The sequence below is a fragment of the Naegleria fowleri genome (genome assembly GCF_008403515.1).
Source record: "Naegleria fowleri strain ATCC 30894 chromosome Unknown tig30, whole genome shotgun sequence".
In the NCBI taxonomy this organism is placed as follows: domain Eukaryota; phylum Heterolobosea; class Eutetramitea; order Acrasida; family Naegleriidae; genus Naegleria; species Naegleria fowleri.
Genome location: NW_025407962.1, coordinates 53,531 through 68,556, shown reverse-complemented (window position 1 = coordinate 68,556; position 15,026 = coordinate 53,531). Strand labels below are relative to the sequence as shown.

Below are 15,026 nucleotides of genomic sequence, written 5' to 3'. Positions count from 1 at the left end.
TGTGAGACGATACAGAGAAGGAAATTCCAAATTACCACTATTCGCTAGTTCATGCCCTGGTTGGATATGCTTAATTAATATATAACATTCTGTTTGTTATTGATGCAATTCACTCCGTTCTGCACTTCTAAGACGATAAGGAATTCAAATTTCCATCCAAAATCAATTTACACCTTGCCAAATGTGTACAAATTAAGTTTTTGCCATCGTCTGTAATTGTGTTTCCAATTAAAGAGAGCGACGTCAAGTTGGTTAACCTATCACAATTAGAAATTAAGCAAGCCCCTTCATAACCAATATTACAAAGATTCAGTCCGAGTTCATTTAAATTCTTTACCAGGTCACTGGATAAAATTTCTTTCAAGCCGTCATTACCAATGTCATTTATACTCAAATTTAAAACTTGCAAACGCATCAGAGTTGTACTTTTTGCAATGCTTTTTCCTCCTTCCTTCCCAATGTTATTGTTGATCAAGTACAATTTCACTAAATTTTTCAAATATGGACTTGAGGAAATAAATTCAACACCTTTGTTTCCAATTGAATTTCCGCTCAAATCCAATATTGTTAAATTTGCAAAGTTTTTGCTTGTTGAAACACATTCTGCACATGAATAGCCAATTCTATTTTCATTTAACAGCAGTGTTCTGAGATTTGAAAAAGTTTCTGCAAGAATTTCCATCGATTTGTCTCCAATTTTAGTGTTGGTAAGGTCTAATTCGGTGATATTTTGAAATCGATCATAAAACTCCATGCCCCTACAGATAAAATCTCCACTTTCCATCATTAGCTTTGAAATATTGGTCGTCAATTTTGCCAAAGAAAAGAAAACCTTTAAAATTCATGAACGACCATACGGTGGTTATTTTGACACAATTCGTGTATCGGCTTTCAAAGAGAGCTACATAGAGATCGCGCTGCTCCACCAACGATTCCACTGCATACTGGTTATATGCGTTTTCGTATTGAGAAATCATCTCTTCACTATGACATGTCACTGGCAATAAATGGGGATGATTCGTCGCTAAGTTGTAACGAAATATGATTTTGATATCCTCCATTAATATTGATCTTGTGCGATCAGAAAATACCACCGGTGAGATATTGTTAAGAGAATACAGTAAGGTGATCATGATTGATTTCAATTGACTCAATGTGAGATCCAAATTTGGTCAATTTGATTCTATTTTCAACATGTTGCTGCAGAGCGACAATAATCGTCGTACGCATTCAGAAAACACAACGAGTGTGTAATTCATCTCAATTCCCTTTTCGGTGAGAGACGAAATAAGAGAGTGTTTCATTTTGTTTTTGAGCTCGCTCAGAAATTGGTCAATAGATGCTTGATTGAAGCACCTCTCTAAATACTCTGGAAAATAACTCATGTCATGTAGCAGACATAGAAATTGCAGACACATGACACCAAAACTCCAAATATCTGTTTTTGTGGTGCGTTTCTTTCCACGATATGCCTCAGGAGAGATGTAAGAAGGAGTTCCAAGTTGGGTGTTAGTGGCACGGGAAATGTTCTCTTCTGAATCGTCTAAATCTGCAAGATAGACAGAAAAATTGGACATGAATCGTTTGTCCTGTTCCACTAGAAAATTTTCGGGTTTCACATCGTTATGTCTTTTGGCATTGGAATTATTCCAACAGTGCAAGCCGTTTGCAGATTGATTCATGACATCCAAAATCAAACATAGAGATTTGATTTTGTTTTTCAAAAAAAGTTGTTTTGAATGGTTGCCATTGTCACGATCATGTGCGAGTCGCAGTTCCACAAATTTTCTCAAATTGCAGGTCATCTCAGGTATTACAATTTGAACAATGCACCCTTCTTTGTTTGCACATAGATCCACAATTTCAATGATGTATTTTTCTGTTTGTTCGGGTGAGTTCCATAATTGTTGAGCGTTGGAATAAATTTCAATCAACTCTTCGACATCGGCTGAAAGGACTTCTTTCATGACTAATGATCGCTTATTTGACGAGTTGGAATTAGAATCACTCAATGGTTCCACTTTCAGAATTTTCCTTGGAGCACTCAAGGCAATTTCCGTATTTGGATTATACTAATACATGTTATTTAATGATCGATACGTTTTAGAGACCCGATGATGTGCCTTCTCATGTTCCAAGGCATGCATCATACATAAATTGATTCGACAACAACAACAATGAGAGCAAGCAGCAGTGATGAGGCTTGTTGCCACTTGAGCTTTACACTCACCGCATGAGAGGTGAATCGGCTCACTCTTCAATTGAACGGTTGAGCTTGAACAACAGTGATGATGATGGTTGCAATGATGATTACCATTTGGATTAGAATTCACTCCTATTTGATGGAGTCTCTTGGAAGGATGATCATCATGTTCCGAACAAAAATCCAAACCACAAATACAACAATGGATCGAGGCAAGAGTTGGGCAATTCGGAACTGAGCAAGATCGAACAGACATTTTTTTATATACTATTCATTCACAATAGAAAGACATCATCTTTCATAAAATGATGGTGCTTTTCAGAATGAAAGTCATGGATGTTCATGTTCGTGAATTTTTTTTTGCATTTTTTTTTAGAAATCCAATCGCAAAAAAGGTCTTTTTCAATTTTGTAACAGATTTACAACAACAGGTGCCTTATCATGTAATATGGTTTATTTGGAGTGGTTCGTTCTGAAATTCATTCGTTGTAAAGTGTAGTAGCAAGAAGGGCTCGAAGTGTTTTTTGAGAATTTGTTGAAAAACTACTTTATTCTTGCATAACGTTGAAAGTTTTCACTCGTTGCATGGTTCTCAATGTTATTCTTCAAATTTGGCAAATATCTAATCAATGGGTTTTCCATCAACACGCATGACAAGATCATATAAATTGGAGTGATTAATAAAGCTTCTTGAATTAAGAAAGCAGGTGTTCTTTGATCGATCCATAAATGTCCCAACACGACTTGACCTATAGATGCAAGAGAAAGCAAGCTCAAACCCCAAAGGAGTACATGGACTTGTCCACTGTTTAGAGTTGGAATGCCAGTTGTCAATGCGTCATTATTTCTCAATAACCAATGACAAGTGTAACAAATGGCAGTACAATAGAGAGCTAAAATTATGGATGCATATCGATCAATTCCCATAACAAAGAAAACAAACAGCAAACTCCACACAACCACAAAAGGAAAAGTCACTTCCAATCCAAATGCACTTTTAACTAGAAAACCAAGTACGAGGAAAATTCCACAAAAGAAAGGTACAATAGTGGATGCATGTAACCATCGATTGAGAAGAGATGGGTGGAAATAATGAACGAATGCCAATGTTTGTTGTAAAATAATTTCACACCTTTCGAGTTGTGATGATAGTTTAGAGTGATTGGAAGGAAGAAAGAGTTTGAAAAGGAAAATGTAGAGTGGACTTAGGTGAGATCGTACGAATGGAAAGGGATTTGTAAGAAATTGAACCATCGGAATCTCTTGACGCAGTTGGGATGACATTTTGCAGTTGATAGGAAATTTTTTTTATGTGGAGTTTTGATCTGTTGGATGTTTATGTTGTTCTTCATATGTGGAGAACTCCTCGTTCATCGCTTGTAGAGGAATTGGGAGTGATTTATGGATCAAGGTGGACATTAAATTTATTTCCAACTCATTTTTATTCAGTTTCTTGCTGCCCGCATATGGCCGAGTGGTTTTTCTGGACCTGTGGCAGCCAACTGGTCCAGCGTTTGAATCCCAGGGGTTGCTGCTGTTATCGTGAGCAGTTTAAACACCTTTACTTCCGGGGTGCATGCTAGGAAGTCACTACGTATCTTACGTTCGGCTTGTAAATAATGTACATATAAACCATCGAACAACGTTTATCATCGAATAAACCCATCCCTGAATTTTTATTCAGTTTCTTTTTTTTCAAAAATGAGAAGCAATTCAAGAGAAGTAATGAATAGCCTTGAATTGGGAATTCACAACTTTTGAGAATTCAAATCAACAGCCAAAAATTTTGAGAGGAAGAGCAAAAGAGTGTTTGAAGGGCATTTTTCGAGATGCAAATTGTTGTCATTCCCAATTCAAGGCTCTCTTAATTCCAACCTTTTCTCATTCAATTTAAAAAAAAACAACCGCTCACATCCTTCAGCGCTACCCCACAGAATGCTTTTTACCATAGCTCTCCCTGTTGTGGTGTTCTTGTTCCTTGTCGTTTCTCTCTCTTCTAAATGGGTTCGTTACAGGCATGACATTCTTCCCAACCGGAAGTGTGTCATTGTCTCTGGAGCTGCAAGTGGCATTGGTGAGGCATTGGTTCGTCAACTGCTCTCTCATCACTGTCGAGTGATTGCCGTTGATTGTAATGAACCTCTTCTCTCACAACGTCGACAAGAGTACATCAAGATGGGTCTTTTAAGGAACTCTATCGAAGACAATGACCACAACAACAACAACCATTCAAAGGAAGTTTCGGGGGCAACCTATGAAACACATTCCTTCGATCTCTCAAGTGTCACTTCACAAGACATTCAACAACAACTCTTCTCTGAAGGTTCAGTGGATTCTGTCTTTGTTTTGGTCAACTGTGCTGGTATTTCATATCCTCGAGACACCAATTACACTTCATTGGTGGAACTAAACGAAGAGGTGGTCGATAAAATGCTTAAAACAAATGTGACAAGTCACATGAAAATGACACGTGCTGTTTTTCCACACCTCTCTCGATCCGAAGGTCGTTCAAAAGCCTTGATTATGAATGTTGCTTCTCCAGCCGGTGTGTTAATTCCACCATTTTTGGGAACACCTTATGGAGTGACAAAAGCTGCGCTCATTGGTTGGAATGACGGTATTCGAAGAGAGTTGAGATCGAGTGGAATTGATGTGTGTTGTGTATTTCCGGGATTTACCAAGACTGGAATGGCATTTAAGGGTTCCATTGATCCTCAATCGGAATTTTCTCAAGAAATTGCCAATTGTCAACATTCTTTTGGAAAAATTATGGACACATTTGGACAAGATCCCAATGAAGTAGCACAAGTCATGTTTTCTAATTTATTCTCTTCGAATCGTGGAAAACATGTCTATGTGGATTCAAATGGAAAGAATTTGGTGTGGCCTTTCCTTGCTGCGATTCAAAGCTTATGTCCAAGTGTGATTGATTGGTTGTTATTGAAATTGACTTGTTTGAAATAAACGTTCATTTACTCAGAATGATTGTGATGCATTTAAAAATTGAAAATGAATTTTAAATAACTTCTACGAGAGTTTAGTAATATATTTTGCTTTCATTACGAAATAATAACACAAGTGTCGTCCTCGTCCTTTTATTTTCGAAAAAGAAGATCTTGAGAACACCCAGTTTCAAATTCATTTCGAAAATCAAAAAAAATTAGTTGGAAGTAAAACTCACTGTGAAAAGGCCATTCTCACTTTGACCCGAATACGAATCATCAGTTGTTGTGTTGATCAAAAAAATTACACATTGTTTCTCATCATTATTGTTAATATTAACAAAAACGATCCAAAGGGAAATTTTAAATTTTGTTGATCATCATCAAGAAACGGATCTCTCTAATATCAAACTTTTAAAAATTCTAAATTGTCCCTTAAAGCAGTATTACTCTCACACTGACAGTCTAGTATTCACCATCACCAACCTCATCATCCACTTCATCATTCACTTGCATTCCGAACAGTTCAATCCTTTCATCATCATCAATTATTAATATTACTCATCATCATCGTCAAACCTACCAACATAGCTATCTATGGTCCAAGCATTCCATATTCATACCATCAAAATTAAGAGTAGTGAAGCCATCAAGAGAGATGAACAACGAAATTTTGCAGAGGCTCTCAAACAATATGCCGCATGTTTTTTAGCTCTCGGACAAGTCCTGAAAGAAGAAACACTCTATGAAGAATTGAAAACGAATGCACAAACGTACAAACAAGTGGTGCAAGCCGTGAAGATTACGAAAATGTGTTTTGAACGAGTGAGTGATATTATTGAAAAGGAAGTTCCAAATGCAGCAAATAACAATAATTCATCATCATCCTCTTCGCCACCAAATATTGGAGGAAGTGGAGGATCATCCGCTTCCATGAATCACAACAACATGACTCCACTCCAAATGCCTCTGACCATGTCCACCTCGTTTTATGGTGCCACTGGCAGTAATAGTTCGTCATCGGGATTAATGACCTCTCTGACACCTCCAACTACCACCAGTGGTTCAACCATGCAATCACTCACAAATTCATCACTTGGTTCTGTTTCAGGAGGAAGTAATTCGTCGTTGAGATCATCGACTTCTTTTGCTTATCCATTTGGAGTATCCTCGACGATGTATAGCAGCACAACCCACTCACAGGGTTTGAACAATAATTCATCGCCTTCACCATTCAATGCAACATCTTCATCCACACCAACATCCCTCACAGCATCCAATTCGTTCAATAACGTGTCCTTCCAATCATCCATTTCTACTGCTTCGAACGCCTCCTTAAACTCGTCATCGTTCATGGCACAACCCTCTTCTCCCACTTTAACAGCCATTTCAAAATCAAATAATCCTCTATCCAAGTCCATGATTGTCTCCTCTTCCACAAATTCAACCTTTTACTCAAATAGAAAGAGTGTTGAACTCTCGTCACCTAACATTCAATTTCAACCACCTCCAGGTGCAACATTCAACACTCGGGCCCCATCACCTGAGGCCTACAAACCATCCTTGAGCGAAGTGACATCTTTCGGTCTCGATCCTGCAGAGCTTTCAGCAAAAGAAAAACGGAAAAGTCTTTCTCTTCAAGCATTGGAGGGTGATGGTGCTGATGTGACTCGAGAAGGTGACAATGCATGGTCGAAATTTGTTCGAACCAAATTTATAACCAATTATCACAAGGAGAGAACATTCAAGACTCGAGACGAATTGTTTGATAGGGAACTATTGGCTTTGGAATCGGCTGCAGATCAATGGGAACGTATTCGCTCACATATCTTGAACATAACAGATCTCATTTCACAACATCCAATTAACAACTTGTTGATTTATTTTACTCAGAAATTCAATGAAGAATTTCAAGTGAAAGAAGATACTGTATGGTTGAGTGTACACGATGCCAATAAGCAAATTTCTGAATTGGCCAGTGCTATCGTTGTTGAGCTCACTCCATTATGGGCCTGTTTACAAATGGCAGAATTACGTCATTATGTCACTAAAGCTCTCACAGAAGGTATTGTCAAGAGAGTGTACCGTACACTCGTGGAGGTTTATGAAACGCAGCAGCAAAATAAGACCATTGAGGAAAAGTTAAATGCTATTGGAATTGTGACATTACAAGATTTGGGAGTAGACGACGCAGCCATTATTGAAGCTAGCGATAGTTTTGAACCGGCCATTCAAATTCTGGATAATATTAATGTAGGGAAAACACCATACGCAGCCATTGACTCTCTCGTTGCCATGTACGCCAAAGTTATTGAACTTGTGAACAATGTCTCTAATTTTGATACCATCTCAGACACGACACTTTATGGATTGATGCTCTACATTATTCAATTATCAAACACACAAAATCTTCCAAGTACCCTTAATTTAATTCATGACTATGTGCAATATGAGGAATTATCTCAAGACGAGAAGGACATTATTTCCTTGTTGGAGAATGTGATTGACTGGGCTAATCAATTTGAAGTGTAACTTCAACAATATGCAATGAACCATCAAAAGGACAACTCTAGTTCTGAAATCTAAATAGGTTCTTTATATTGCTGATATGGGTATGAGAACATGAAGAAAAACGGTTATTCCATGACGATAACTGTTTTCGATTTTAAGAATAATTTAATAATAAATTTACAATAAGGTAACAAGCAAAAATTACATCAAAACATGATATATAGGTGTGTAGTCCAAAAAAGCACACTTTAGAATGTGAATTGACTTTCAAAATCTTGTTCCATCATTTGATCTTGGGTTGAGATCACTTTGAGAATTGTTTTTCGGCTTGTTTCCTGTAATTCACCTCCTAGAAATATTTCATCCAATATAAAGTAAGCCTTATGGAAATTCAATATCAAATCCAACTCGCACACATTTCCAAAATATTTATCCAAAATTTCTACAAAGTGATGAATCATTTCCATCATCATCAATTCATTATCTTCCTTATCAATACAAGCAACAAAATATAATGACGCGTATCGTTTGAACACTAATTTATGTTCTTTAAAGTCCAGAAAATTACTCAATTTTGATGGTCTTCCGACCACCATATGTGCAACGTCTTTAACAATACGAGCTCGTTCATTTTGTGAGTATGTGGAGAACCATTTGGCGAGGCGAACTTTTGATTGTCGGGAAATGAGTAAAATGAAGTGAATCATGTTGATGTATTGGTATTTTTGTAGTTTTCGTTGTTATTGTGTTGATGAGGCCAATACCTATTGATGATGGGAAATTGGAGTGATGATCGAAAAATTTAAATATCTTGGTTCGTGATGACGGTATTGATGATGTATTTTTTTAAAAATTCATCATCACAACATCATCAACGACAATGTTCACCGAGATCCTTTGATCACGCTTGACTCGTTGATCTTTGTCCAGAGTTAGGTTTAAAAAATCGAATTTCAGGTGAACAGATTAGAAATCCTCAAAAAATTGGAAAATCACTATAAAAAAAATGTTGCAACTTCCTCGTAACGAAACAAGCTCGTCATCAACAGCAACGACAACCACAACGACAAGTCATAACAGCACATCACTTCTCAATAAGAAAATTTCAGCACCTTTTTCATCCCGACAATCACTCCTCGCTGCGCAACAATGCATTTTCTTTTTGGGATGTCCCTTCTTAGGAAAGACATCGCACTATGAAAGTGTTTATGAATTGAGAGGATTTGAGCGGATATCTTTTGAAACAGATCGATTAAAGAATATTTCGAGGATGTTTGATCTACTCTCAAAAAATAGAAAGATTGTCATTGACGATGAAAAAACCATGTCATCTTCCGAAGGTCGAAAAAAGCTCATTGAGAAGATTAAAACTGAACAACCACAATGCTCAATAGAATGTATCACATTTTACCCCAAATATGGAGATTTACAAATCGAAATTGCTAAAATATTTCATTTGTGTGAATATTTTGAAGTGAACAATTTTGAAATGAATGAACGTTTTGACTCTCTCGATAAAATTTTGAAAGAAATTAAATCTTCACGAGGGGACGAAAATTCCAGCAAATCACTTCTCACTCACCCCTCACCTGATGAGGGCTTTGGAAAAATTTCAAGTCAAGAATTACCACTTTTTATCAACCGAAAGGAATCAGATTTTTGTTATCGATCACTCATTATTGACACGTGCTCTGCAAATTTATTCATCTATGACTCGAAAAAACGAAAGGTTCAATTTAAAAATTCCTCCGTGATAAAGAGCCAACTTCTAACGTGGTCTGAGACATTCCAGGAACCTAGAGTAATTTTCATTTTTAAAGATAAGGAAAGTTTCCGAGTTTCCCTTAATATTCCTGCAAACCATGTGAACTCCCTAAACGTCATGCATTTACTAAGAGATGCTATTGTTGATCTAGGCCTCCCATTCCCAATTTATTATTGCACCGATATTGAAAATAGAAGTTTAGTGACTATCTTTTGTCAGGTATGTAAATTAATTTTGTTTACACGAGAATTATGAAATTTTACGTAAAATTTCTCATTGGAAAAATATTAATTCACACAAACTTTTTAATTGAATTCTTGTATCATCAACTCATTCTCAAAATGTTCAATGTTGCATCATGTTTACATCCCTCTCAACAGATATTCTACATGTATTCGATACGAATGGATGAATCGTTATTTGTGACCGATCTTCCTCGACAAGACATTCCCAACGACATTTTTCGTATTTTCCATAAAATATGCGTTTTAGACTATTCAACATTTTTCTCAGAGCCACAAAACGATTTTCGAACACTACTCTCACATCAACAACAATACGACTTGCCAACAATTACCCTCCAATACTTACCTAACTCTAAATCAGTAGATGCTCCTAAACCTAGAAGATATCCACTCCTAAATCAGCTCAATGAAAATGAAAACGTGACAGATCAACCTTATTTTGAGTATCAAAAGAGAGGCATGCGACACGGAATAGTATTACCCAGAAACTTCATTTCATACTTTGAGTATAAGGAAGACTTTTTCGAGAATGTACTAACAACCATTGGTATGGATGATGGCGATGATGAAAATATAGAATATAACGATCAAAGAAAAGCTACCATCCTTTTTGGTGATGAGGATCTTGATCAAATGATGCAAGATGAGGACACTGATGAAAAGGAAGATCCCTTCTCCAAGTTACAATACCTACGAGAGTTACGCAAAAAGAGTGAAGAGAAGGCAGCAAAAACCAATAATAATGGAATGATGACCAATATGACTACAGATCGTATTGTGGCCCCGTCATCATCATCAAAGATTAGTCATGTGACAGATCCTTTTGGAAATAAGGGTTCCACAACCATGAAATCTCAAAATGGTGATGGAATGGAACTATCAACGGCGTCACAAATTGCAGATGCCTTCCCATCTCAAAGCGTATCGTCATCATCAGTACCACCATCAACCGTTTACACCACAGTTGTGGATAGCTCAATACTTTCACAGCTCCGTATTAACATGTCCATTTTCCATATTATGAATCATTTTGGAGCCGTTTATTTTCAACGTGGTAGAGACTACAAGAACGAATACAGAATTGATAATTTTAGAACAAAGATCATCAATAATATTGCATTCAAGTTGTACAGTACATGTATGGGCTCTCGAGAAGAACCTTACAAACAAGAGAGTATTATTAAGGATGGGAAACTTCTGAAAGCGATTTGTAAGTATAGTCTTAAAAATCTCTCAATTAATTCATACTCACACTTTGTTTGATCGATTTCTTCAACGACGAATTTATATCATTTATTCGAACATTACACCATGTTTGTGTTGAAATTGTTTTTCTTTCTTTTTCCGATTTGATGGAATACTTGGTTGAAAATGGTCATCAGGTAATTGCCCCATCGGTGGTGAAGGTCTTTGTAAACACGTGTGTGCTCAGATTTTAGCATTCAGAGAAAAGGAACAATACATGAAAGAGAAATCGGAATATCTCAATGTCTCCAAATCTGAACGAAAATTACCTCCTCCTGTTGCTTTCACCATGTTAGAACCCATTCTCGATGAATGGTGTGTAAAAGTGAAAGTTATCAAGAAACACAATGAAAAAACATGGGCCAACGAGAGAGGTTCAGGTCGCGTTTGTGCAATTACAGTCGAAGATGAACTCTCATCCAAGAGGTTCAAAGTAATCATGTTCAATGATTTAATTAATGAATTTTATGACAAGATGGAGGAAGGAGAGACTTATTATATTAATAAGGGCCACTTGATCAAGAAATCCAACGATGACACGTATGAAATTCAATTATGTGCCAATTCGTTAGTGAGAAATATTCATGAAGTAGGTGTGAAATTTAAAGATGGTGGCACTTCAAAGAGTGCTACCGATTTTAAGAAAATATTTAATGAGGTGGTTGAGATGCCGCAACAGCAAGGCATTCAATTTGAAGAGTTTAAGCCAGTATCGTATGTATCCATGCCACAGAGCTCAACATCCTCATCCCTCATTGCTCCATCACCAGAGAAGAAACGAAAACACATCGAGACGACTTTTGAAGATCAAACAGGTAATGATGATAATCTCGATGCTATTGGACGACAACAGAAGCAAGAGATTGACGCAGAAGAAGTACCTGATCAGCAGCACATTTCATCCCATGAATCACCCAGTAAGAAGAAAAAACAAAATACCTCGTCGCCATCAATTGATACCCGCTTCGATCATATCCTTAATGGACTACCCACTCAAGAGAGTCAACATTCGATCATTGCTTCTCAACCCGTGCTTCTTCATTCCTTGTTGCAACCTTCTCACCATAGCCAACATTCTGTATCCTCTACAAGCGAGAATGGTAGTCAAAGAAGTCTTAAAAGCAGTCGAAGCAGCAGCAGTGGTGGTGGCAGTGGTAGTGGTGTCATTCAACCATCATCACACACAATTCGAGTCGAGCATAGATCCTCCTCACAAGAAGCACTTTCCCCAGTGCTGTTCGCAGGAGTGGCTGTGAAATTTCAACAACAAACACACCCCTCTCAAACCATCATTGAATCAACGCCACCCAGTCAAGAAGAGTCACAAAAAGAGTCGCAATATCATCAATCAGAAGCAGCACCACAACAGATTGTCTCCTCATTCGCGAGTAGTACAACTCTTTCCTCCCATAATAATAGGAATAACCCATCACAAAATCATACCGCCAATTCATCAACTACTGAGAACAATGTCACAGGCATCATTGGCGATGACCACAATAATAACAACACCAACCACACAACTTGTGGCGCTTCACCACTCTCATCGACCACTCCAAAAGGTCTTTACTTTTTCGTGGACGAAGATGAAACGAATTCACACTATCCAAATTCGACCCTGCATGACATTTTCTTCACACCTTATAAATCCAAGTTGTCTTCTGCTTCCTCTGAGCAATATCAGCTTGCTTCGCCTCCACTCATTTCGGACGTCAGTATCGAGGAAATTATTTCGAGTACGGACAACATGCAACAACAAGAAGTAGTAGAGGAACGACCTAAAAGTCCCCACTCACTGAGCCAACACAATAAGCCACCTGTGGTTGAAGTTGTATATTTGAGTGATGACGATGGTGTGGAAATTTTAGAACATGCCACCCCTCAAAAAAGTAAGAAATCTCAAGCCTGTACAGGACAAAGCTCCACCATCTCATCACCGACATCTTTGACTAGTCGTTCTCCTAATACGACTCTTTTAACAGATGAAGAGACACCACGATCCATGAAAAGTATCAATTCCACACCACTATTCACCACTCCACCCCTCGCTAATTTGACTTTATCAACACCTCCACAACCATCGTCGACAAGCTCAACAGCAACAACTACCTCTTCCAACACAGCAACAAAAACACCAAAGAAAGTAAGCTTGAAATTTTTATTGGATAATAACGACATGTCAGATCTGTAGTACTCGAGTTGTTGTGAGAGAAGTGAAAGAGTTATTTTTGCTGTGTTGTTGGTTTTATTGTCGTTCAATAAATTGATCGACTTTCGGAATTGCATAATCTGTTGACAAGAAGATTGAGGGAAAAAATATTTCGAAACAAAAAAAATTCAGCACCAACATACACAGTAGGTACGTCTCTTTCATTGGGTTGAGTGTGCCCACACCAGTCTGTTTCATCATCCAAAATATTACCCAATGTATTTTTTTGATGTGTTGGGTGATCATCATGGTTGTGTCTCGTTATTATTGTAATTAATATGACGATGGCTTATTAATCCGTCTTCATCATCCTCAAACGTTTACCTATCCATATTTACAACGAAACTCTCGACCTCTCTTTACCCGTACCTCATCATCAACAACAACAACAAAAACCACAACAGAAAATGCTCGATATTAATTTATTCAGAGAATACAAGGGCGGTAATCCAGAGATTATTAGAGAGTCTCAACGAAGAAGATTTGCCGATGTTACTCTTGTTGATAAAGTCATTGAATTGGACGAAGTATGGAGAGCTACCATTGGTAAATTGAATCATATCAAGAGTTTTACTGGTATTATCAGCAAGGAAGTTGGTAATCGTATGAAAAACAAGGTTCCACTCGGTGATGATTTGGAATTACCAAAAGAAGTCACTGATGATGTTTATGCCCTCTTCACAAAGGAGGCCCTCGAACAAGGATCTTTGGCAAAACTCAATACCAATCAACTGAAAAAGCTCTCTACATACATTACCGAAGTTCATATTAAGAATTCTGAAGAGGAGGTGAAGCAAAAAGAAAAGGAGAGAGATGATGTTTTACTTCAAATTGGTAATATTGTTCATGAGACTGTTGTTGTCAGTGATAATGAAGATAATAATGGTATTGTGAGAATGGTCGGTAATCCACGACCAAAAGTTGATCCAGAGACTGGATACAAATGTCTCAAGCATATTGATATCATGAGAAAATTAGGAGGATTAGCCACAGAAGAAGGTACTCAAGTCGGTGGTGGAAGAGGTTACTTTTTACTTGGAGATTTGGTCAGAATGAATTTGGCTCTTCAAAATTATGCCATTGACTTTTTGGCCAAGAAGGGATACATGCCAATTTACACACCATTCTTCATGACTAAGGAACAAATGAAGAAGGTAGCTCAATTGTCTCAATTTGATGAAGAATTATATACTGTCACAGGAGAAGGTGAAGACAAGTATTTGATTGCCACCTCTGAACAACCAATTGCTGCTTTCCACTTGGAGAAGCGTTTTGATGAGAGTGAGCTTCCAATCAAGTACTGCGGTATGTCCACATGTTTCAGAAAAGAAGTTGGTGCTCACGGTAAGGACACCTTGGGTATTTTCCGTGTTCACCAATTCGAAAAGATTGAACAATTTGTTGTCACTTCTCCAAAGGACAATAAGAGTTGGGAAATGTTCGATGAAATGATTGGAAACTCTGAAGCTTTCTATCAAAGTCTTGGAATTCCATACAGAGTGGTAAATATTGTCAGCGGTGCTTTGAATAATGCTGCTGCCAAGAAATTCGACTTGGAAGCTTGGTTCCCAGGAGCTGATGAAGGTAACGAATACAGAGAATTGGTTTCTTGCTCCAACTGTACCGACTACCAAACTAGAAGACTCGAGGTCAAGTATGGTAAGAGCAAGAAGCAAGGTAGTGAGGTTGAATTTTGCCACATGTTGAACTCTACATTGACTGCTACCTCTAGAACACTTTGTTGTATCGTTGAAAACTATCAAACACCAGAAGGAGTGAATGTTCCTGAAGTTTTGCAACCTTACATGGGTGGCACTAAATTCATCAAGTTCAAGAATTAAATGTCTTTAGGTGATCTCATCCTTATAATATATTGCATTAAAAGAATCTGAAGTTCTCAGCCTGA

General features: G+C 37.6%; 7 protein-coding genes across 7 annotated transcripts; 4 read left to right on the top strand and 3 right to left on the bottom strand.

Moving 5' to 3' along the window:
* Positions 1-127: 127 nt before the first annotated feature.
* On the bottom strand, positions 128-1,967 carry FDP41_002599 (uncharacterized protein; the record flags this gene model as incomplete). Its single annotated transcript, XM_044705810.1, has 2 exons — positions 128-832; positions 1,227-1,967. 2 exons carry the CDS (start codon positions 1,965-1,967, stop codon positions 128-130), a joined length of 1,446 nt encoding a protein of 481 aa, XP_044562797.1.
* Positions 1,968-2,746: 779 nt separating this feature from the next.
* FDP41_002598 (uncharacterized protein) lies at positions 2,747-3,487 on the bottom strand (the record flags this gene model as incomplete). The annotated part of the gene is made up of 1 exon (XM_044705809.1): positions 2,747-3,487. The coding sequence occupies one exon, from the start codon at positions 3,485-3,487 to the stop codon at positions 2,747-2,749; it is 741 nt and encodes a 246-aa protein (XP_044562796.1).
* Positions 3,488-4,138: 651 nt separating this feature from the next.
* FDP41_002597 (uncharacterized protein) lies at positions 4,139-5,167 on the top strand (the record flags this gene model as incomplete). Its single annotated transcript, XM_044705808.1, has 1 exon — positions 4,139-5,167. One exon carries the CDS (start codon positions 4,139-4,141, stop codon positions 5,165-5,167), a length of 1,029 nt encoding a protein of 342 aa, XP_044562795.1.
* Positions 5,168-5,742: 575 nt separating this feature from the next.
* FDP41_002596 (uncharacterized protein) lies at positions 5,743-7,677 on the top strand (the record flags this gene model as incomplete). Its single annotated transcript, XM_044705807.1, has 1 exon — positions 5,743-7,677. One exon carries the CDS (start codon positions 5,743-5,745, stop codon positions 7,675-7,677), a length of 1,935 nt encoding a protein of 644 aa, XP_044562794.1.
* Positions 7,678-7,904: 227 nt separating this feature from the next.
* On the bottom strand, positions 7,905-8,363 carry FDP41_002595 (uncharacterized protein; the record flags this gene model as incomplete). Its single annotated transcript, XM_044705806.1, has 1 exon — positions 7,905-8,363. One exon carries the CDS (start codon positions 8,361-8,363, stop codon positions 7,905-7,907), a length of 459 nt encoding a protein of 152 aa, XP_044562793.1.
* Positions 8,364-8,662: 299 nt separating this feature from the next.
* On the top strand, positions 8,663-13,102 carry FDP41_002594 (uncharacterized protein; the record flags this gene model as incomplete). The annotated part of the gene is made up of 3 exons (XM_044705805.1): positions 8,663-9,640; positions 9,802-10,876; positions 11,049-13,102. The coding sequence occupies 3 exons, from the start codon at positions 8,663-8,665 to the stop codon at positions 13,100-13,102; spliced, it is 4,107 nt and encodes a 1,368-aa protein (XP_044562792.1).
* Positions 13,103-13,527: 425 nt separating this feature from the next.
* Positions 13,528-14,961, top strand: FDP41_002593 (uncharacterized protein; the record flags this gene model as incomplete). Its single annotated transcript, XM_044705804.1, has 1 exon — positions 13,528-14,961. One exon carries the CDS (start codon positions 13,528-13,530, stop codon positions 14,959-14,961), a length of 1,434 nt encoding a protein of 477 aa, XP_044562791.1.
* Positions 14,962-15,026: the final 65 nt, after the last annotated feature.